Source organism: Helicoverpa armigera, chromosome 18, assembly GCF_030705265.1.
Source record: "Helicoverpa armigera isolate CAAS_96S chromosome 18, ASM3070526v1, whole genome shotgun sequence".
NCBI classification, from domain to species: domain Eukaryota; kingdom Metazoa; phylum Arthropoda; class Insecta; order Lepidoptera; family Noctuidae; genus Helicoverpa; species Helicoverpa armigera.
In genome coordinates this window covers 9,536,139-9,561,908 of record NC_087137.1, presented here as the reverse complement: position 1 = coordinate 9,561,908, position 25,770 = coordinate 9,536,139, and the positions used below count along the sequence as shown (strand labels likewise).

General features: G+C 36.6%; 1 protein-coding gene across 1 annotated transcript in view; it reads right to left on the bottom strand.

The window, feature by feature from the left end:
- Positions 1-25,770, bottom strand: part of F (forked) — a 71,747-nt gene that overhangs the window by 5,231 nt on the left and 40,746 nt on the right. The window contains exons 8-13 of the mRNA XM_064039123.1: positions 21,168-21,335; positions 20,120-20,258; positions 19,739-19,825; positions 19,351-19,453; positions 18,721-18,955; positions 7,508-8,079 (exon numbers count right to left, since the gene is read on the bottom strand). Of these exons, the coding sequence (XP_063895193.1) occupies positions 7,508-8,079; positions 18,721-18,955; positions 19,351-19,453; positions 19,739-19,825; positions 20,120-20,258; positions 21,168-21,335 (1,304 nt within the window). The remainder of the gene's footprint in view (positions 1-7,507; positions 8,080-18,720; positions 18,956-19,350; positions 19,454-19,738; positions 19,826-20,119; positions 20,259-21,167; positions 21,336-25,770) is intronic.

Below are 25,770 nucleotides of genomic sequence, written 5' to 3'. Positions count from 1 at the left end.
TATAACTTTTATGTCCATAATGAGTTAATGACACTAATTATCTCGTGAATTAGTGAATTCCGTGCACGAATGTGACGTTATTAGCATAAATCTGTTAATTACTTGTGAACAATCTGGCAATGAGCTGTTTAAAACTGAGGAAGAATGTAAAATCGCATTAATTAAACACTTGAATGGGTACGTACTTGTATGTATGTATGTAAGTATGATAACAATGTTTTTGTTATTTGTTTGTCGGCTTTAGATGTAGAGAGGAAATACTTAATATGTAATCGCGAGCTTAAAGTGTGGTAAGATTATAGAAAGAAACTTTATAAGTAAGGAGCATTTTCTTTTTCAACGGCGTGATTTCAGAAACCCGTGGATCCAGTCGCGTCCCGTAGAAACTGCTTCGCGCAACCCGAATAAAGTCTAGTCTTAAGCCTCCCTCGGTTAATTGGCTATATCTAACACAGATATATTTTTTGAATCAGACCAGTAGATTACCTAGTTCCTGAGTTAAGCGCGTTCTAGCATATAAGCAAACAAACTCTTCACCTTTATAATATTAGCATAGATGTTTAACTTAGAGGTCAACCATATTTGTCATTTAATTATTTGCACCTAATTATGCAAATAAAAGCAAATGTTTAGAAAACATATGGTTACGAATTACCTAATTAGATATTCTCACATAATATCATTCATCATCTGCCTAGCCTTTTCTTATGTCGGGGTCGGTTTCAAGTCTAACCGGATGCAGCTGAATACCAGCGTTTTACATAGAGCGACTGCCTATCTATCTAAAAAACCATATGATCAGAATTCTATAAAAAGCCACATTAGCTTCGAAAATGATCTTTAAATGTACCAAATAACCTTGTGTGTCATCATTTAGATAATAAGCGATAGATAAGAAGGTATGAAATATACAAAGGCTTTGTTGGAATAAGCCTTCTCTGCAATATTTAAGCAATGAAAGCAAGTCACGAAACTAGGTTTCAGCTTAGACGGTTTTCCTTTAGATTACATTAATACAGCCTACTATTACTGAATCTTAAATAACGAATGAAAAGTGTAACAGTGGGTTGCATTTAGCTGAAATCCATTGCCTTGTTTACGTACGGCTGGTCATGGTTTGGTTATCGTTATAGTTAATTGGTGCACTCACTGTTGAACTGTAAAATGAGTTGTTTTTGCCATTTATATTGCTACGGTGTTTATTATAAAAACAAGAACTATCTATCCATTCATATATGTATCTATTAGACCCTTTACGGATGTAAGTAGTATGAGTTAGCAAAGTGCTATCTCTAAACACATTATTATTTTGTTTATACATACAAATGTTATCATTAATCATACTAAATCAAAAACATTGAAAATAATACATAAGAGAATAAAAACTATCTTCAAAAATTACCACAAAATAACAATAGTTAATCCCATTCAATCCAATTTAAAAGAAGCGAAGTGAAATTACATAAAATTCAGCTAATTATTAACAATATTTTGAAAAGATTAAATATAAAACGTGACAGTGCGCACGACTCGGACCGGCGCAAGCGCAGAGAAAGCGTGAAAACTTATACACCGCTCAGTTTTTTATAAAAATATAGTAATTTTTCATTCAAATGTTGCTAATTGATATACAGGGTTGCCAAAAATATAGAAAGGTGAATCTTTTCTAGAAATATTAGCACCAACTTTTCCTTTCTAAAAAGATTTCATGAATGAGTTTGATGATTCAACAGTGCCTGTAAAATGGTGCTTGGTATAATTGATATAAATTATTCAATATTATTTGTATTTATTACTGAACACAAGCCTAACCCTGAATAATATCAAGTGAGTGACATAAAATATCATACGGTTTCTAAAACCACAGCCATTTATATCATGGTTATCCATGTTATCAAATGTATTCGACTAAATAATTTCACTATGATTGTAAACAAAAAATTAAAAAATATAGACCAAAAGAAAAGCTGGATAGATTGAGTGAAAGACGAAATGCTGGAAATAATGTTACTTGTGAGATGTCGTTAGATAGAGAAGTATGGAAGAAGAACATATGATGCATCGACCCAAAATTACAATTTAGTTTAAAGAGGGAAAATAATGCAGGTTATGATAAAAATAGATGAAAACAAAAAAAATATTGTAGTAGGCACATTGATTCCTATTAGATAAATGCGAATGTTTATAAGATAACTATGTGTTATAGTTTTTATGTGATAACTGCGTGCATGTTGTCATTTGCATGATGTTATGGGAATGAAAGTGAAAAGCCGCTGTTACTTCGCGGAACTTGTAAGAGTTTTATGATGGAAGCGGGTTACGGTAACATTGAAACTATTAGAAGGCACAACTATTAGAACACCATGTGGTTGAAATCAGTTTATATTACAACCTGCTTTTGCTAGCGGTTTCACCCGTTTTCTGAGGGAACTAGTTCCTGTATCAGGATAAAAAGTAGCCAATGTATGATTTTGATGTATAAGCTACATTACTGCTAAGTTTCATAAAAATGCATTCAGTAGTTTTTGCATGAGAGGCACAAACATCCATACATACTTTCGCGTTTAGAATACTAGAATATAACTTACATTCTTCTGTTTGTCTCTCTTGATAAGAGATCAATACTATAAAGGTGACTTTCCAAGCATGCATCATGCATTGAGGCCTTTAATTAATCTAGCTCAAACTAAGCATAACCTTTTCAATGGTATTTTTTTCAAGCTTCGTACTATCATTCCATACTTGTTTTAACTTAACAAGACAAACAGTAAAGCCAACAACTGTAAATAACACTTTTCTTCATCATTATTCATCTCACGGACCGTTTACATTATCTCGTAAAAGAGCATCAATTTCACAGTGCTCATGATAATTTGCAGTCGTTAGTAACCTGATGTGAAGTGATATCATGAAAATCTTATTATTGCTGTGATGCACTAGATAAGTGGAATATGTTAGGAGGAATGTTTGATGGTAGGAACCTGTCCCATAAGTGGTGGAAATGTTTAAGGTAAATCGTGGAAACTTCGAGAAATCGACAGTTTTCTTGCGCAAGAAAACAATAGAACATTATATGGTTTTGATTGGTATTACAGTACGATTTATGTTTGTGGAATTACATCCATCTTATTTGATTTGTTTGTTGAATGAACTCTTTCTTCACAGCGACAAATGCTATCTGACCACAATCAGACATTCATTGTGTTATCAAACATGGTTTTCCATCCTAACCTCTATAAACGCTCAAATTATTTATAAGATCTTAGATGTGTTTGTACGTATGTGTGCCCTTATTCCAATTTTTATTTTAGCCCATTTTTAGTTGAAAAGGTTCGGTATGCTTTCTTCTTCCTATCTGCCTGATCCTCACATCCAGATATTATTTCCAGTCACATCGTCTCTTACACAATCCATCCATTTTCTTTTTAGGTCGTCTCTTCTGTCCATGTTCTTTTTAAAAATATATTTATATGAAAATACTTCCATAACCACGAGCCCATTACTCTACTGAACGGTTACGTTACATCATTGCATTAATTGTATCGCACGAAAAACGGTTCCAAACCGCAAACTGTAGACCGCAGTACCACCACTGTTTTAACTACATAAGTGAAATATTACTGTTCATACTGTATTTCATGTTAAATAGCCTAAGAAAATCAGGTTATTTTATGAGAAAAAATATGCTGTAACTGCAGTTGGTTATATGGATGCAAAAGTCTTTGCATTTGCAGTACTATGACCTTTTGCAAATGCAACTGGCAAGATAAGGTGAAGGGTGTAGGGTTAAGGACGTTTTTTGGGCTGAAATTGTAAATTTAGACATCCAAAAAGTGCCGTTTTGTAGTCAAGTTCGAATAAATAATTTTGAGATTGGCTGTCTAAACGTGAAGTCATGGGAAATCGTGCATCGTTATGCAGATCATTTAAAATCATGTTTTAATAATCATCATCGTGCATCTGCTCTTATCCTGAATACTTTGAAACTTGGCATTTCCTTTTCTGCTCTATCTAATGGACATACAACGCCAGCGGCAGAGCCGGGCTGGAATAAATTTCCTACTACTAAGCCTGGCTGCAGTGTTTTTTAGCGTTAGAGTTAGCCTACATGCGACTTCATGTAATAAAGGAGTGAACATAGTTTAAAACCCCTAGATAAGAATGGTTCAAGTGACATCAATTCAATTCATTGAAAACAATTACAATGTCCATCTTATAATCCCCAAAATAATACCTCTGGCATAACATCACCAAGTACTTTCTCTATTACAATACTGCACATCACAATAGGTACAGCATCCGATCCACTAATTATGCCAGTCGTGATCTCTTAGTGAATGGCAGATGAGAACTCACTATTGTTCCGAACATTGACAAAAATAGATTTGCCTTTCTGATTATGCTGTCTTATTATTAATGGTATGATTTTATGCTCGACGTTCCAATTGTTTTTGCGCATCCCTTCTGATACATTTATAATGTTATAACTTCATTCTTTGTGAACTATGTTCTCATTAGCTATTGATATAGAGATTGATAGATTGCCTTCAGGACCTGTGCCTCTTTTAAACTGATAAAATATCAGACTGACCATTCCAAGTTAGGCATATCACATGTTTTTTAGTTGCAACGTGCTCACATTTCGACAGGTTATGAATTCCATTGTACAGTCTACTCCCGTTTATTGGATACTATCAAAATCCAAAGACTCGATCTAGAAAATGATCCTATTGTCTCTTATCCATGCACTAAACAGGTGCTTAATCATTGATTTGCTTTCTAAGGATTTTAAGCCCCATACCAGAAATGTCAAGGTTCTATCTTTAGCTAGCAAATACACAGATAGATAGCTTATTGAAATTCCACATTTAAACGATACAGTTCTTAGACCTTTTCATCAAAAAATACTTTCAATTTCTTCACCAATAAAACCTTAATTGGACCAACTAATTACAGATACTCCAAACGCAACACATAATAAGTTTGCAACAACTTACATCAGACCCGATGTCGATACCATTTCGCGGTTCGACAGCATTTTATTCACGTTCTACATTATTTGTGTCCATACTGAAGAACGGTGAACCGTCCATACTGAAGAACGGTGAACAGTCCTAACAATGGTTGTGTTTTTTACTAGATTTGAGACGATCTACCGTTTCAGATGACTTGGTTTTTGTGTTAGGTGTTCTTGATTTTTTGGGGTGTTTGTAGGCTAACTTAATAGTGTTAGAAATTGTTTTTTTGGTGTCTCAAAATACGCTGATATGTTGGTCATCTACATCGTCATGCCCCTGCGCTTATCCCAATTTTATTTGGGATGGGCGTAGCATGTTTTATTCTTTCAAACTCTTCCATCTGCACAGATACTTTGTACAGTCTACTTCAACATATAACATAATTCCTTCTATTTACGAGATCTTGCAACGGTCTTCTATGTTTCTCCGTTTTGAAGTGCATTAGAAATAATTACAGTATTATAATATTATGTATTACTTAATATTGCTTAGAATGGCATTTGCTTGGAGAAGAATAATGAATTGTTGATCACAACATCAATAATTTAAATATTTACAAACTTCTAGAACAACAAAAACAGCAAACCGTGAAGAGTGACCTTAGAATTAGTTACAGATACCATTCTTTGACCTTTACTATCTAATCGATAACTTTAGGTAAATATCTGAAGTCAGAACCGATTCTGACATTGACAAATAGTCAGGTCTTAACCGTGACATCCTAAACTATACAAAACCTGTTGTTTAACTATTCACAATATAGTTTGTGTTATTAATTACCCCTTATAAAAGACTGATCAAGTATTTCTTAAACTTCTAGGTACATATTTATAAATAAGGCTAAGTGCGACACGGCTCATTGATGCATATAATTATAATAAGCTTGCCCTACAGAATACAGAAGTTATTGACTAATAAGCAATAGTATTTAGGAAATTTCGTTTACAAACGAACATTTCATGCGCCCTACTTATAATGGAAGATGACGACAAAAGAAAAGAAGGATGGATTGTGCGAAAGTCGACATAGCTAGAAAGGATGATACTTGTGAGATGACGGCAGAAAGAAGAGCATGGAAGAAGAAACCATGCTGTGCCAACCTCATATAAAAAACTTGGGATAACGACAGGAGGTTGATGACCTCATGCATCCCACCACAAATTCAAAAAAAACGTAATCAACCTATGTTTTTCCTCCGAACAACCCTGAACAAAATTCTGAACAAATTTTCTTCCCGACTGTACCGAGTTTCGTCAAAATCGCGACTCATGCGCATTTCACGCCTATTACACATTAGACGAGCGTTTGCAGAGATAGCTATAGACTAGAGTGGGGGAATTGGTTTACTAGGTTAGATGCATCTCTTGGAAATGCGTACCGTACGCAAGTCGTGATGGTATGCCTTGCAAATGCACGTTGCTGATGATGTATCGATGATATGGTTTATAGTTCGATAATAAGGTATGATATTTGTATATTGTAGCCCAGTATCTAAGTTGTGTATGTGGGCTGCTATATCCCTGAATTCAGTAAATAAATTAAGAGCATTGTTCGCAATTAAGTATCCTTAATATGCTGTCCACTCACTTTTGCTAAGTTGTATCCAAAATGGATCATTTGAGACCATAGCCCTAAGAATAATGTTGTATGTGCACGTACTATCCATCTAAATGATTCTAGACACAAACTATCTAGGGAAAAACTAAATAATCGTTTATAAAAGCTTATTCAAAATCTAAATAAAATAATGTAAATAGAAAGGCCAAGGCTAAGTCTTAAAAGCAAATATTTTCAAAAGATAATTATGGAGCGATTATGCATGCAGAAACTTTATTATTTCCACAAATTAATGCAGCAATCAAGGACGTCCATTGCTTTCCACAGTAATTGTTATTTCCTTTAATAATTACAATAACAGTCGTCATATAATCTATGTAACAACAATTACATTCCGACAATCGTCATCCGGTAAAATAAACAGAAAATAAAGCGAACTTTCTTCAATGTCCAGCTGACAACATGATTAACGATTTTTTAATTATAAAATATTACTCAATTACTCAAGAAATCTTAATGAAACAAGTTTCTAATCATTAAGATCGCTAGCTCTGTTGTCTGAGAATTAATTATCAAACGTGTAAAACTTGAGCGACTACAATACCTAGATGTACACAAGATTTATTAGCAAACTGATTATGTAAAGCGAAATAGTCGTGAAGCTAGACTTTTCGTGCAACTACTGATCCAAAATTAAGTAGATTACTGTGACATAACATTCAGCTAAATCAGAGTCTTCACAAAACCTGTTCATTTTGTAACAAGGGGAAACAAGTTCATTCTAAAGAACTGACCTTGTTAGAGAAAATATTTCAGTGAAGATTTCTTTATGCGAAATAGCTAAGCACTGTAAACCAACATCCACTCTATGCATACCTATAATTACTTAGAAGATGTTATAGTAACGTAATAAACAATTAAAGTTCACTGACCTGTTCCACAAAGTTCTCGGCGGTGAACCTCTTGGTGAACTCCGTGAATGTCTCCTTATCCTGGAGGCTCTCGCGACGCGCACGTTCCACTTTCAACTTCTTAATGCCGGTTATGTCCTTGGACATCTTCAGTTCCTCTATCAGATCCGTTTTGGCGTTTTTGTATATTTCCGCGGCGCTGGGTAAACATTGTAAACTGACGGAGCGAGCAGGGGGTGGGGCGGATAATGTCTTGGTCGCTGGGGTCCTGAGCCTGACAGCCGAGAGTTCAGCGCTGCTGATGGCTGCCAGGGGCTGGTGTGTGTTCGTGCTCATGGGCGGCTGCGGAGGCGGAGGCGGCACGTTGTCGGCCGGCACCGGCGGCGGCGGCGGAGGGCGGGCCTCCGCCGCGCTGTCGTCCCGCTTGCACGGCGCCGTGATTGTTTTCAAATACTCCGAGGGTTTGATAAGGCGGTCGGGCGCGTTGTGCGGGAACGCGGGAGGCACGAAGGGGAGCACGGCTTGCTTGTTGACGAGGTTGGGCCCGCGCGGTCTATCGTCGTCTGCGGACGCCGCCGAGCCGCGTCGCCCCGCTGCAAGATTTCAAGATGGCTGCTGTTAGGGGGGAGAGAAAGTCCGCGCATCGGCGCGCACGCACCCCGCGCCGAGCGATGCGCTGCGTGTACAGTCGATGCCGAAACTCTATCATGTATTGATTCTTTCTTATTTCGATGATGATTTGATATTTCATAAATAAATAAGTTGTCTTGTGATTACATTATTTACGGATTTGGTTCCGATTGTACGCGCTGCATAATCATTATATCCAGCAACGAAAATAGAAATGCAAATACTGACATTTAAAACAAATAAATAAACATACTTAATATTGAATATTATTTCACAACATTGAATATTAATTGTATATTTTTTATTAATAATTTATTCTTCAAAGTGATGATATGTGTCGACTATTTAGTATCGTGTTCACGTGAGAATGAACGTCCGTTTCAGCACTCAACGCTAAACGTGTATTATCGAGACATATGTACGAGTGTACGCTGAGATCCGTCCACAAGTGAATTTCTAAAACGCGCGTTATATACAGCTTAATTTCATTTTACTATCTTTCGTCTGGTAAAACACTTAACCTGATTTCTGGTGACTGAGATATTTTCTTCGCGTTTATTGCGATTCCTGCCATAGCTCATATAAAGTGGATTACTTAATTAGGCCTTGGAAATGAAGGCCGCAACATTATAGGTTCTACAACCTTCTATACTCATAATTTAAATAGATATACTTAAGGATTTGATATGGAAGGAGCCTTTTGGTGCTGTTTTCAGTGATTTCATGTCGAAAGTTCGACGATAAAGAACAAAAACGAAAAAGTATGGACGAAAGCAAATTCATATTGTGGAAAATTTTGGGATCGAATCGATCAACAAAATCTTTTCAGTATTTCATTTTTTTCACAGACACTTTCTTACAGCTAAAACTTGATTCTAGCAAATTTTTCACAAGTCAACCATCTTGTAAATCATAATTACAGTGATCCATATAATGGTCGAGTGCACCATATAATTATTTGGTTGAGTGCATGAGAAGTTTATGTCTCTCTGCTATGCAGTGGGTAACTGAATTTTGATATATGGCTAATAATAATGTGTTTATAGACTTGTTGCGCATTGTTTTTTAGGTGTAAGCAGAAGTCATCATCATCTGTCTGGCCTTTTCCTGACTATGTTGGGGTCAGCTTCCAGTCTAACCGGATGCAGCTGAGTACCAGTGTTTTACAATGAGCGACTGCCTATCTGACCTGCTTAACCCAGTAAACCAAGCAACCCAATACTCCTTAGTAAGACTGGTTGTCAGACTTACTGGCTTCTGACTACGCTTAACGACTGCAAAAGATGTTCAAATGACAGCTGACTAATAAATAATAACTAAATTTTGTTATATGGTTAATAATAATATGTTTATAGCCTTGTCATGCATTGTTTTTGTGGTTTAAGCACAACTAGTTTGCATCATCCTCCGAGCCGTTTTCCCAACTATGTTGGGGTCGGCTTTACAACTAGTATGCATTTGTTATTTTTGTTATTGTATATAACTATGTGTATATTTGTTTAAATGCACGTTTTATGGTATAACTACTTAGATTTACAGTTGCTCTTCCGTGATTTATTTTCTTTTTCAGTAATTTCTGATAGCAGTAACAATATCACTCTTTTCTCTACTCTTTTAAGTAGATATATAATTACTACAGTATATCCGTCTATTACCCGTACATACTACATATATTTACGTTGGTAAAAGTTCCTTCTTTCCGTACATTCCATACTTTCTGATCACTTCACTATTCTTCAAACACCGAATTTAAATAATTACTCATACCGTGACATTCTCCACAGAAAGTTAAACAACTAGTTTGTACTAAGTAGTCTAAAGGTCCCAAATTGCCATGAAATCTAGACCAAAGTATAGAGGTAATTTGTCACAAAAACCGTTCCGCCAATATTTCATGGGAAAGCAAAACTTGTGTTTCCTAATTTCGTGAAACTAGTGAAGGTCGTTACTGTTTAAGTGATGAAATTACTTTTATTCAATAGTAGTGCGTAAGATAAAAATAAAGAAAGAAATGTACACTGTTGCTAGCCTATGCTACTGGACATTGTTTAAGAAACGCCTTTTTTTGTTGTATTTATGACGCGTTCTTAGGCTGTCAAAGCACTGCTCTGTAATGCTTACAAAGTATTTGTGTATTTACCTACGAAATTAACCGTCTTACCACAAAAACTTTTTAACGTCAGTTTAAGACTTGTCTAAAAAAATGTCAAATTATGACGTTGACATATGGTTCATTTTGCAGCCAAAATTTTATTAGACAAGTGTAAAACAGGGTTTAAAGTTTTTGTAGTAAGGCCCTTAATGTTTTAATTCAGTTTCGACTAAGATTTGATGTTATTATTATTCGTTATAGAATCATTCTATGTAAATAAGGCCTTAAAAACTGAACTCGGAAAAAACGACCAACAACTTAGTCATTTTAAACTCGAGTGACAGCTAATGTCGAAATATTCGGACATGTTAAAATTGCTCACTTATGGGCCGTGTAATCGATTGCCGATATAAGTGGACAATAGTACTCATAACAATTTAATGATTGCTATATTAAGTACTTGTTACATAAGTAAATAAGTTAACATTGCATTTAGTAAGTGTAGGCAAATATGAAGCAAGGTTAAATAATTTTTATAGCGCAAATACTTAGTGTTCAAATAGTTTATACTTCTTTAATAAATGATTAAAACAACTTATTCGGTTACGACCGCGTCTTGAAGTAACTTCTTCCCGCATCTATATAAATTAACTGATAGGTACATATTTGCAGGACAACTTTTGGTAACTTTTAGTACGTTACATAAACTGCAGGACACAGCTAATTAGTACATGATTCGAGAGTAAGTAAACTGTGTCTTATACTTCACATAGGTAGGTACTAATTCAAGATTCAAATCTCTTACAAACATTAGCCGCCGTAAAAAACCATAACTTAATCCAATTTATATTTACACCTGAATTTTAATTAGAAAGCACTGTAGACTATCTCTTAGAGCAATAAACATAATGGCGTTTAAATATTCCGCTGTAAAACTGAAACCGTCTCACTCTGTTAACTGAAACTCGATTTACTAATTAAAGCCGTTTCACCGGCTTAAACTAGGTGTAAGTGTTCGCCAAATTGTACTGAACCCATTGCTTTAGAGTTAATGATGTTGCATACGTCATTCTCCTGCCCTTATCCCAATTTTATTTGGGATCGGCGTAGCATGTTTTCTTCTTCCATACTCTTCTGTCTGCCGTCATCTCGCAAGTAACATTCTTTCTAGCCATGTCGACTTTCGAACTGTCTACGTTTTTTCGGTCGTCGCCTTACTATACCCATCTATATTCATGCTGATCACCTTCTTCACAAACTCACATCATTAAAGACGAGTGGTAATTATAAGTGGTCTTGTCGTTTTGTAGGTACGAGTACGAGTGACAATTAGACCGTCTTAAATAAACATCTTCGATCTGGTCTGTATAAAATCTATACTAATATTATAAAGCCGAAGAGTTTGTTTGTTTGTTTGCTTGAACGCGCTAATCTTAGGAACTACTGGTCTAATTTGAAAAATTCTTTCAGTATTAGATAGCCCATTTATTGAGGAAGGCTATAGGCTACTTTTTATCCGGGTTTGTGCAGAGGTTCCCACGGGATGCGGGTGAAACCGCTGGCAGAAGCTAGTCATTTATACATAAATAACGGGTCAACTCAAATGGTAGGTGATTTTCCTCCTAGATTCAAATATTGTATTGAAATGATTTCCGCATGAAAAGCGAATTTCGCAAAGTTTTTGCTGTTTATCTGTCTTTTGTAACTTGACGGATATTTGGACTCCAAGAATAAAACATTTAAAAGTTTATTTGTCAAAATTGCCAGAATTTACTGTATAATCAATTGTTTTTTTTTTCAATCGCTATTTGCTTTTCATTTCACTGACACAGGCATCTACATTGTTTACTACAAATAAATAGAAATAGAATAGAACGTACTCATGATTAAAATAATTTATTTACTTTTTCCAAATGTTCGTAGTTCCCTATACGTACATAAATCACCCTGGAACTTTATCCGGGCGTATCGGATTACTATATACTAAATATATTTAATTATTAGATGTATCGTAATGTATTGGCATGTGTCGCGGAGGAATGAATGAGGATCATGAGTATAGTTATCGGCACGAATCTTGAGCTCTGACATACATCTGCGCAAAAGTGATTTATTAGCTAAGAACCAATCCCGAGTGACGGTTATGACGCAATGCACTGCGGGCCAATCACCGCTTTAGCCCGCCCCCGTGCCTCACTTCATACCACAAAAGGGACCCAATAAATTACTTCTGCGCAGGTGCAGGTCAGAGCTCAAGATTCGTGCCGATAACTATACCACAACTATAAATCACAATTATAAAGGTACCTAATATTATAAATCCCAAATTAACTGGTTGTTACACTGAATCGATGTAATAACAACGACGTTTGTGATGGAGTCACTTAAAAGCCGATCTTTATCGCAACAGCTGAAACCGCGAGAAAAGACTACTAAAGCATACATTATGGAACACAAAAACCAGAATTCAGTTAGGCCTATCTTGGTTTCGAAGATCGGTCGTGCAGTTCCCAATAAGGAATTTGATCAAGATGATTGTGCTCTTAGAAAACAAAGCATTGTATTACAATGATAGCGAATTCTGTAATTGGCTTGAAAATCCTAGCAATTGCTTGATAAGGCCATATAGGATTTAAGTTATTTATTTATACGAGCTGATTGCCGTGACTTTACTTGTATCTTTAGCGAACTATTTTACGCACTTGGATAAGAATCTATAGATACTGATATCATGAAGCTGAAGAGTTTGTTAGCTTGAACGCGCTAATTTAATCAGATGAAATAGTTCCAACGTGACGGATGAAATTGCTAGCAGAAGCTAATATAAAAATAAATAACAAATTGTAAAAAAGATCATAGGGCTTCCTTTCGATCCTGGAAACGCATTTTTTTGTTTGTAAAGTTTGCGAAAGGTAACATCGCAAAATAATGCTGGTTTCATCATAACATGTAAATACGGCCTTAGTGCCACTCCCTTTTAGGAATACTATAAAAAAATATTTTCCATGTCAGTTTTTCTCACCACCAACAAAATAGCGTTATTATATAAAACAAAACACCCAAGTTTCTGTAGTAATAAAGTCAAGTGCACGTCTAGATCACGGTCGCTTTCTAAACGCTGGTTATATGTGGCAACACTGAATAGCCTGCGTCATTCAGTTTTATAATAGCTAGCAGTAAGATGTGGAAAAGTACTGGTAAAGAGAGCAATGATGGGAGATATTCTAGAATTAGCGTCATCCGCCTTTTTATTGTCCCATTGCTGGGCACAGGCCTTTGCTAGTAGGGACAAATATGTATCAGCACTTATTGAGAATTTAGCAAATTGATGTGTCGCAATAAATGATGAAGGAAGAGAAAAGGAATGACCATAAATCGCTTGCTCAAAGTGAATTGGTTTCTTCTCTTCTTATCGACTGAGCTGCAGGTTTAATCACCTAACAAGTCTGCCAGTATTATCTCATTGGCGATTAATACAGACTTTAAAGCCCAAGTTTCCTCAAGATATTTTCCTAAACTTTTACTCAGTTATAGTCAAAAGGTTCAGTCAGTACAGAATATTTTAGACATTTAATGCGGTGACTTTGATATAAGTGATATCAAACATTCTTACATAAAAACCCTTGCAACCTAAAAACTAAAGTAATTTCATTTCAAATTACACTTACATGTTGCATAAACCTGACAAAATAAACAAAATTAAATTATCCAACATGCATTACTTGCGATACTCTTATTCAACTGTTACATAAAGTGAACACCATATATATAACTTTTGTGACAACTTTGTTATTAATATACATACGTAAGATAGGCTTGTACTTAAGTTTCAAAGCGGATATGACAAGGAAAGTTCCATAAATGTATATGATAGGGTAGATGTAGTATCATGCTATTTAATTGATAAAGATAATGTACTAGATATTATAGATGACGGGATGATTACACAGTTACGGTAATTCCTAATATTCGATGTATCTGTTGATGTACTTACCTACTAGAGGTTCCAGTTACAGCCTTTTTATCGTCCCACTGCTGGGCACAGGCCTCCTCTCACGCGGAGAAGGATTGAGCATTAATCACAGGTAGAATTTTGAGATTAGCCCCCATACAAGTATTGTCAAATTCTTATCTCTAATTAGCAAAACAAAAGATAGTTAGAATATTAGGAACGGCTGTTATTGGTTACAGAATTCAGAGAGCAATGACCTACATTAATGTAATAGTTTTCTCACTAGCTTATTTACGGTCATAGGAGCTTGTTTCGAGCAGACAAAACATAGTTTGGATTTAGGAATCTTTTTTCAGTTTATAACAGACATATAAGATAGGTAAAGTTTATCTTTTCTAAAATTAAAATCTAAATGATTGTTATCTCAGGCCAACCTAACTTCTCTTTTTATTTTGGTTTCAAAAGGAACATGGTGGGTTTTAGTCAGTAAGAGTTTGATACTTCCTTACGCTGCACCCACAGCGGCATCATTTGATGATTTCCCATAAAAAATAAAATAAAAGGCCAACATAACAATACCAACCTAATCTTCTATACAATCTGCATGTCTTACAACGTTAACTAAATTCAGTAACCCACATACAAACCACTTTAGCACAAGTAAGTTATTGTGGTGAGTCAACGCATAAAGCTCAGTAGAATCGCAGTTAATTCTAGTCTCAAGTAGACATCGGTCTAGTCTTAATGGGTCGCCGCGTTAGCTTTCGCGTGTAATTAATGCTTTTCCACCACTTTCGACAGATGCAGTTAAACTGCAATGTACTCTTTACTTTGTGTTTTATTGCTGGTAATGTTTCTACTGTGTTTCGCTTCATTCGTTTGCGGTGTAAAGGTATCCCAAAAATTATGAAGGACCTCTTCTTCCTGTCCTGTTTCTAAATTATTACTATACTTTTTGTTTAACAACTACTGATATATCTATGATGCACTTTATCCGTTTGCGATTTAAAGGTATCTAGATTCCAAAAATTATGAAGGACCTCTTCTTCCTGTCCTGTTTCTAAGTTATTTGGGTTCGGTGCAATATGTTTTCCGCTACCAATTCCTCTCTGTCAGCCGTCTTCTAACATCATCTCCTTCTTATTCATGTCCTCTTTCAGGCAGTCAACCCATCTTTTACTTAGTCTACCTCTGCCTCTCCTTACAACCACATACATACTTAGTACACTCTTTGAAGTATAGTGTTGGTGACATCTTACTATATGTTTTGTCAAGTGACGTTTTGTTGGTCAATTTGAACCTTGCCATTCGCCTACCTCGGTATTGGAAAAATCCCAACTCCGCTCTTAATCCGCAAAAAAACCAGTTCATATAAAATGGAAAGTACAGCAACTTTTAAATACAAGCCGAGTGGTATATTTTATTGTTTCGAGTGTACAATCAGAACGTTACTAACTGCCCATTTCTGTAGAAAGTAAACGCATTACATTACTGCTTTAATTTCTTTCTATTAATATTAAATAGGCGGTGTCAAATTTTCTAATTAAGACACAATTAGGTATTACAATGAGTTTATGTTAATTTTTCGGTAGTTTTTTGTTTGTTTCCGTGATTTGCACGCTGATTTAGGATTGAAAGGGAGAGTTTTAGTAATTTGGTCAAAGTGACCAGGTAATTGGGTAATCTGATGTGGAAATCTTGCAGACTTACAATTTTTCTTAGTCATTTTGAGGAAGTTTCTTTGACATAAATGTATCCTACAGTATATAACTAGGTAGTATATAACTATCAGTAGCTACATAACTATTTTTCTTGCTTAAAATATATCATAGATATCAAGAACGTCTCATTTCCCATTATGATCGTCAATTATGTCAAAAATAAAATTATTACAGTCCGTTGTCTTCTTCACACTCATCATAAGACCCCAGCATAGTGCTAACTTTTAGTCGTCCGATAATTTCATTGGGCTCATAAATCAGTATGGAGATAAATGACAGTGCAAACATTACAACGATCAAGCATGCGGCCGGAATCAGAGCCATTAACAAGTCTGTCAGCAATCCATCACGCAAATTGGCCTACAGTTCAGTCTGAAGTGTGCGATGCTCTTATTCAAAGTATGATTCTCACTCTAAAAAGGCGTACAGGTACCTCTGTTTCTACTAACATACAACTAAATACGAAATAATTCAGTGAGTGTACTTACAATTAACCGAAAGTTCCTCTTTTATAAATGCTCTAGTGTGTTCCCATAACTATGAACCTATAAGACTGTCCTGTAACAGCTGAATTTTAATTGCAGTACTGTAGTGACCAAAACGCGTTCACATCAGTAAATAACAAGTAAATTAATTTTGATTTAATTTATATTCGACACATATCATCACTTTGTACTCCTGGTATCTAGACACACGGCAGTGTGTCCGCCAAGTTCGAGCAAAAAAAGCGACACACCGGCCGTGGGTTATATTACACGAACCATTTCGGGCCAAATTCGACCCCCCTATAACTCAAAATCTATTTTATTTACGCATATCAAATTTCTAGTATCTGTTGAGACCCCCTCACTTATCTAAAATACAAAATTTCATTAATATACCTATTGTAGGTCTTGAGATATTGACGTCAGAAAATCGCTATTTTTACTATACACTCACTGACTGACTGACTGACTCACTCATCAAAAACCTAGACCACTTCCAATGGTCGTATTGACTTGAAATTTGGCATGGAGGTAGGTCTTTATGTCAAGGTAAAGGAAAAAATCTGAAAATGGCCAAGTGTGAGTCGGTTTCAAAATAATGAAGGTATTTATACCCCTAAGGAACTAAAACGAACTAAATTTATCTATATTTATATAATATATCTTCGAATGGTCCTACCGATCTGAAATTCGTTACAAAGGTTTGTATTTAGTCAAAGTAAAGTAAAAATCTGAAAACGGCCAAGTGTGAGTCACTTTCGAAAATAACGAATGTGTAACTTTGATCCACGAACATAATATATGATAACATGTCATGTCAGTCAGTTGGTAAATCTAGGCCATTTAATTTAATTTAATTTATTCTTTATTGCACACTTAACAACAAATATATAAAAATAATACAGACAGTTTATGTACAATGGCGAGCTTAACCCAGAATTGGGTTCTCTTACAGCCAACCTTAAAGCCATAGAGATTCGATAGTGGTAGGGTAGATTCAAAAAAAGTGCACAACAAACATTAATAACTAAAGAAAAAAAAAATAATATATATATACATATATAAAATAACAATATACTAAACATATATATGTAGTAAAACTACACAATACATAGACATAATACAAATAAAAAAATATATATATACATACAAATATAAATGTCATTCATGATGATAAATAGTAATCCTTTACTCGTCTCTTGAATGCACCCAACGATGGGCTTTCACGTATTGAGTGTGGAAGGGAATTCCACAGTCTCACAGCACGAACAGTGAACGATCCATCATAGCGGCTCGTAGTGTGGGAAGGGACACGAAGAAGGAGAGATGAGGAAGTGCGACAAGGTTTGCCTCTGGGAACAAGAAACTCAAAACGTTCCCGAAGATATCTTGGTGAGAGGGGATTATAGAGAACAGAGAAGAGAAAAGAAAGAATGTGAGCATCTCGACGCCGCCGAATAGGCAACCACTTCAACTGACTTCGAAATTCCGACACGTGGTCGTACTTCCTGAGTCCAAAAATGAAGCGGATGCACAGATTCTGCAGACGTTCGAGCTTGTCTAGAAGTTCCTCAGTCGCATCAAGGAAACAGACATCAGCGTAATCTAGTAGTGGGAGAAGAAGCGACTGAGCGAGAGTAATTTTGGTTGAAAAAGGCAGGAACTTTTGGAGTTTTCTAGAGAGAAATGGAGATGATGGAGAGATTTAGTTAATCTAGTTTATTTCTTTGTAAGAAGCATAGTGCATATTGAAAACTTAATAATAAGAAAACAATAAAATAAACAACCTTACAAAAATAAATGAAATCCCACCCAAAACAAAAATGTGAAAGACTGCCAAGTTCGATGAAATGGGAATACTTCGCCTATAAAAGAAGTGAGATCTGAATAAGTACCAAGTTCCATACACATACCTCAGTTAAAAATAGTAACTTTTTAATGATGATTACTTGGCAAGTTTTAATAGAAAATTAAATACTTGATTCATTGCGTTTAGTAGGTTTATAACAAGGTGTGTGAAAACTTGCCAAGTAACATCATTAAAAAGTAACTATTTTTAACTGAGGTATGTGTATGGAACTTGGTACTTATTCAGATCTCACTTCTTTTATAGGCGAAGTATTCCCATTTCATCGAACTTGGCAGTCTTTCACATTTTTGTTTTGGGTGGGTAGATCTTTATTTCACGAAAGCTGGTGAACTACAACCTTTAAATATTCATGCACATTTTCTTTGTATGACTCGGCCCCTACTAAGCGCTCCTTAGCTTACACAAGCACCATATGTCCTACCTGCTTTCGTAAAAAAACATCTACTTAAATACCTAGAATTCACCATCACTTAGAACCACTTACCCAATCTCCCGCGGACTTCAGACGGCTTCAGCGCCGGTTCCTCTAAGACCACCGGCGGTGGAGGCGCTGGTGGCGCCGGCGGTGCAGGTGGCGGGGGCGGGGGTGGAGGAGCCTCGTCTCCTGAACTACCTCCAGAGGACACGCCTGATGAGGCTGAAGCAGCTTGGGTGACAACTGTCGCCTCGTCTGAGACTGAGGCGCGACGGCTGCCAGCCGCTGATGAAATTCGGCTGGCCTGTGGGCAAAGAAGTTGTGATGCCGTATAGAGAAAGGGAGTAGATACCCTGGTCCATGCGGTAACAGTTACATAGAGCTAGTAGATTGAAGCAATTTAAAGCAAATGTAAATGTTAGCAGAATGGAATACGGTAGGCAGTAGAGCCAGCTAGCAGCTTTCTTTCTGTATCTGATATGAATCTGAATGTATACGGTCTAATACTGGTTTGGTTGTGATTGTAATTGAAGAAGGTATTATTTTATATTTTTGGAGCTTTTCAACGTGTAGCGATATCTAACTAAATTGTTATCGTGTGCGAGTAATTGGTGCCTAGGTAAGACATAAATAAGATATTTTAAAACTTAGAATCATCTTGTAGCCACAAGGCACACTAGGTGATTATAATATACTTACAAAGTTCTGTGCCTTATGTGTGAGGGCTGCCAGTTTAGTGGCTATCGATGATTTGGTCTGTGCCTCTGAAGCCGGAGATACTTCCTCGTATGCCTTGCTTGCACTGCGACAAAAGCAAAAAATAAACAAAATTGTTTCAAATTCTTAAGCTATGAACAGAGCAGGCCTGAGAGAAAACTTCTTGATAGTGCGGGGTATTATATCTCACTTAAGCGGGTGTGCTATAGTTGTGTTAGTGACTATGCATGTCATTTTTTGAACTCATAATGCAGCGTAGCTCATCCGTTTTAGCCACATCTTTTACATATGTACCTCTATATTAACAATACTTCAATACCAGCTGGACAGTTATCGAATATAATTTATACATAGTCGTATTGTGGATTACCTATCAGTACTGTCTTTCGTGCTGTAGTCCACCACGAGAGCGGCGCTGCCAGGCCTGCTGTGGCTGCCAGAGTCGCGAGAGTTGCTCCTGTTGACCAAGAAACCAAAGTTAATGTCAGAATAATTATCCTTTCTTAATATTATAAATGCTCTGGCACAACACTGCTGAACAGATTAACTTACAAGGTACAGATATATTATAAAGCATGAGAAAGGAAATAAATTACTTTTTATCAAGTTGGGGAAAGAACATTTCTGGGGATGAGGGTGCAAAAACGCAGTTACTCAAGGATTTTGAAGTTTTCGAATTTAATTCTTGTTTTATAATTGACTTGCCCTCTTCTTAATTTTTTTGAAGTGAAGAATTAAAATCCAAACTGACCTTCGCCTCTGATGTTCCTCCCTGGGCACGTAGATATCCTCATAATGATGATCACGCCGAGTAGCCTCAGCACCGCTGTCACTATCTGACTGTTCTTGCACAGTCGTCGCCTCTGCCGAGCCGTGGATTTCTGCTTTCACTGCACAAATAACATCATCATCATCCTCCTACCCTTATCCCAATTTTATTTGTGGTTGGAGCACCGTGTTTTCTTCCATATTCTTTTATCTGCCGTCATCACACACCTAGTCACATTCTTACTAACCATATCGTCTTTCACACAATCCATCCATCGTTTCTCTGGTCGTATTCCACTATATTCATACCCTAAACCTTATTTACAACATAATCCAATGTACAATATATGCTAAGAAAAGAATAGACATGATAATTCTTAAGCAGATGATGAAGGGCGAAAGGGCCAAAACACTTAGACTTTACGGTACGGCGCAGATGAAGCCTTGTGAAGATTTGCATGTTGTAATGTTGAATGTTTGGAAGACTATGCAAGTGGAACATCCGAACAAAATAATGATCGTTTATGCAAAAATTTGAACTTAAATGATGCCGTTTAGCATATAATGCAATGATAAGAACAAGCCTGTAAAAATAAATACACATGTAAAAATAAACCAGCCAACGACAAAAAGAAGGGTGGAAAGTTCTAGAAATGTTTGATGAATAGAAGCTGGCGGCAATTCTATGACCGCTTACCAGTCATTATAGAGTCTTCCGGCTCCTCAGACTGCCTCGATCCTGGGGAATTATTCAATTCTAACTATTGGTATTTAGGTACTATGGGAATTTGCTGGAGAGCATATTGAGCCACTTCTCCTTCCCAGCCCAAAACGCCCATCCTTCACCACTTCCTATGTAAATCTACATAAGATGGGCGTTTTGGGTTCAATTTTTTACGTTAAAAAAGTACCAGTAATACCAGTTCTGACCCATTTCAATTGGAATGAAAATACTTCGGCACTTTGAGTTCATGGAGACCCAAAATTATCCGAAAGACAGTCCCCATCTTTACTAGCGCCCCGCATCTTACCAGTCATCGCTGGAGCTTCCTGCCCTTCTGCAGGGACCCTGGGTCCTGGTGAACGCGTATGGAACAGGTCCCTCACTCGCTGGTACAAGGCTGCTGGCGCTCCGGAACTGGTATTGTTGTTGTGAAGGAACCATCCACCAGAATTGTCGGCGTCTGATGCTGAGCAGGCTGTTGGAAAATGTTGTAGTTATATGGTTGGCTTTACATGGGATCTGAGTGTTTATGCAGTTGATACATATTCCGGTAATCTATGTAGGTGTATAGCTTTTATTGCTATATTTTTGCAACAAGGATCTTTGTAGACTTTTTCAAAAGCTTGCAAGTTTGATTTGGAAATGGGAACTTTTCAATGGTGGTGGGCTCAGATAGACTCGTTATTTGAAGTTAATGGATGATTATTTCAATGAAGCGGCTTATACCTAAGTGCAAGTATATAAGGAAGATTGCACCGGACGTAATATCAAAGCAAAACACAATATTTAAAAGGCGATTGCTTGCAAAATCCAAGGAATTACTTATAATCCAATACTTGTACAATACTTTACCGATTGCTACAATAAATATTGATTGATAGATAAATTAAGACTACATAGCGTGAAGCTGAATTATCCGTATTACGTATAAGATTACGATTACACAAATCCAATTCTTTGCCGTCAGGTAATCCAGTGCAATTTATAATTAACACTTCACACCTATTAGTAAGTAAGAATATTGCGTAAAGATTAGTGCAAATTATATCAGTATCATTTAAAGGATAAGTGGAGTGCGTAGCATCATATAACGTTACATGTTTTTTTTATGACATTATATCTACTACACACTACAGTTCTACATTGATCGAGTTCCATGTAACGTCGAGTTATCATCATCAGCCTTTTCTATCATACTACTGCTGGGAACAGGTCTCTTCTCACACATTGCCAGGATTGCTCAAATGTGCTACGCATTCATTATAAAATGACCGAATCAATGTGGACAAACCTTTGCATGAAGATCGATTGAAATAAGGTAGGATTTAAACAATGGATCCCCTATTTCTCTCACTATCAAGCTACAGGTGTCGTGGTCAAATAACGGCTTAACGAGGATACCAACTGGCATGGCTATCATATTTTTTCATCTTCTTTCTTATTGAATATAATTTCCATGAGGAAGTACCATGTACTGGTCATTATCAAGGCGTGTACAAAGTATGAATCAATTAGTTCCGATGCATAAGCCGCTAATCAGTGCTAAGCACCCAGGATATGCTGTAGTTTGCGTAACACCTATAATTTCCGACAGGCTCTTCCTTCTTCCATATGTTAATATTGAAAGTCTTAACCCCTGAAGATTTCGTAGGTTACCTTTACTTTAACAGTAGCGTGGTTATTTTGATTTTAGTGGTGGTTGAGACCAAAATTTGAGGTGCTATATAATATAGGTACTCTTGTGAAATATATAAATAAATACATAAATATAATACCTATAACAGCATATCCCTTTCGAAAGAAATACAACAGTAATTTAATAGAAATCACTTAACACACCGTATTCAAAATCAATAACATCCACCCAGTCTTGTATCACAGATCTTTTGGCTACATCCATCTTTAGAAGACCAGACTCCAAAAACATGGAAATCACTCACAGAAATAAAGGAAAAAAGAAACAAGAATACAAGCGATGTGATGAACACATTGCTAGTATTCCATTTTCAAATTCGGGAGCGCGGAGCACGTCCGCTCGCGACGGCGGCAGGAAAGCGACTGCTCAATGGGGTGCAACATTACCTAAAGATGCGCGTGCGCTTCCTGACGACTCACTTCCGTCGTGTTACAATTAGACGCGGTCGATTTTTCACGCGTTTGGCCAGCTAATGTAATGGTATATAGCTAGTATGTTCGTGTCCGTCATGCTTTTCGTGAATGGATTATGATTTAGAGGTGAGTAAGTATGATGCATAGAAACACGGCGTTGGGGATTTGATTCTGGTTTGGAATAAGCAGACTACTATCATGGCTGACTAGTGTGATTTATCAGAAGGAATGCAAAGCATGCAACAAAAAGATTATAATGCGTGATCCTTCCATCACCATTTGTGTTACGGGTAACTCCTACCCTCAACACCGGTAGAACGGCGGAATGATACCACGTACCATGGTAACAGCAGGTCTTGGAAAACTTAATATTGGTCCAGGGATATCTGTCCGGCGGTTGATTCGCCTCATACATAAATGTGTGGATGAGTTTATCACGACTTTTTGTAACATGTGGTACGAGGTAAAGTAAGTAATATGTGAATACTCTAGTAACAATTGAACCAAGTTACTACTTAGCTTCTGTAATACAGTTAGCCGATAATGTAAGATTGCGTATAGATATTTATGGCCGCTGAAAAAGGCATGAAGTAACGGCAAGGAATTTCTGATGTTAGGTTATGAAGCTATTCTCAGAATTCTTACAAGTTACGTATTTTCACACTAGGGAGTTACCTCATTTTAATTAGGTAGCTGAATTTCAGCTGTTAATTGAACTGGGGCGAATAAATAGGTAGTAAGTTTTTTTATTACTTAAGTAAGTAGGTATGTAATGATATTGTGTCACTAACATGATGATTTTTTTTTCAATTTTTGTTTTGTTATTAGAAAACTCCATATTTGTTGCAATGAATAATGTACTTATAAAATAATGTACAAGGAATATTCTTACCTAAATACAAGATGCGACTGAGCGCAGCTCGAAGTGCTAATATTCAAAAATTCAAACTAAATAGGATTGTGAAAGTTTACATTGAGAATGGATATTCATTAATGAATTGGACATTCATATTGATATTTCGATTTCATCATTACATATCTATTACATATACATAGACTTAAAAACGTCACAAAAAACATTACCACAAATCTAAATTTACCAAAAAACAGCCTAAAAATTTCGCAAACCAGTTCAGAAACAAGTAAGGCTTTAGAAAAACTGTTTTATCGATCAAGATCAACCTGTTCCCATGCTCATCTTGTCGTAATAATACTCAACGTGAAACAAGTTGTGTCTAAGTAACTGTATAGTATGTTACGTTAGGATTAAGACTGTGGTTCATTGCGGCGAGCAGGTTCTTGTTATGTTGCACGGTTTGAGCAAGGTAATTTATTGTTTATATCTTTTCCAAATGAAATAATGCACCTGCAGTTTATTGTTAACAGTAAAAAATAAACTATTTATATCCTTTTACATTTTATTTACTAACATGAATAATTATTAATTAGTCTTTTTTATATGATTTTATAAAATTAAAAAGTTTTAACCTTTAAACAAGTTTTTTTTTTAAGTTTTTTCTCTAGAATTTACTTTTACCCTAACCCCTAACAGTTTAGAAACTACTTAGTGACGATTCATATTGAAAATACAAATTCTTCAATTAATTCACACTTCAAAACCCTTCACACAAATCGTACAAATGACTTTCCCACTCCTACCTACACAGTACATGTACACCCAAACAATCAAACATTCTTATCCGAACGATCACTAGTTCTTACAAAACAAGCTCGCCGCAATGGGCCCACCTCCTTACAGCCCGTAGTCGACCTTGCTACGTAATCGAGCTCCGGTCGTGACTCTTACTTTCCTCACTAATCTCCTCGGTATTGGAAAGTAAAAGTGCCTAATATACTGCTGGTATAAGAAATTCGGTATTTATAGACGATTTCTTGTGGATACGTGCGTTATGGTAGAGGTTCAATTCGGATATTGTGATATGTTTGTGTGGTTATTTTTTTGGTTTGGTTATGTGAAAACGCATGCAATTATAAGCTGTCTTAAATAATAAGTATTCCTAGAAGTTTTTGATCTTTACTCACTAAACAAGATACCAACTTATCGTAATTTGACGATATGTATCATGGCACATGAATAATACTGATACCGATAAGTCCAGTATGTGACTTTCTTTACATTCTAATTGATTAAAACCAACTAGCCCTTGAAACTTTATGCACTGTAGCGCTACCATTTCTCATCTTTGATCTTTTCCTCATTTTGTCGTAATATGAAGCAAGAATATGCAATCAGAACACTATCCATATCTATAGGGTCGATATCCATGGATTAAAAAAAACACCACCTAAAAGTACCTGAACTCTCCTCCCCCGAAGAGCTGTGATGCGTCACACTAGTCGAAGTAGCCCTCATGGGGTTGACGTACAAGCCATCAGCGGGGCCCGAGCGTGCCGAGCTGATGCTACCCACAGTGGACGGTAGGGACCCGCGCCGCTCCCTCTCGAGCGCGTGCAAGTAGAAGGGAGACCGGGTCCCCAGTTTGGTAAAGGGAATTTAAAATTACCTGAACTCTCCTCCCCCGAAGAGCTATGATGCGTCACACTAGTCGAAGTGGCCCTCATGGGGTTGACGTACAAGCCATCAGCGGGACCCGAGCGCGCCGAGCTGATGCTACCCACAGTGGACGGCAGGGACCCGCGCCGTTCCTGCACGGAGTTGCGTCGCTCCCTCTCGGGCGCGTGCAGGTAGAAGGGAGACCGGGTCCCCAGTTTGGTTAATGGATTTTAAAATTACCTGAACTTTCCTCCCCCGAAGAGCTGTGATGCGTCACACTAGTCGA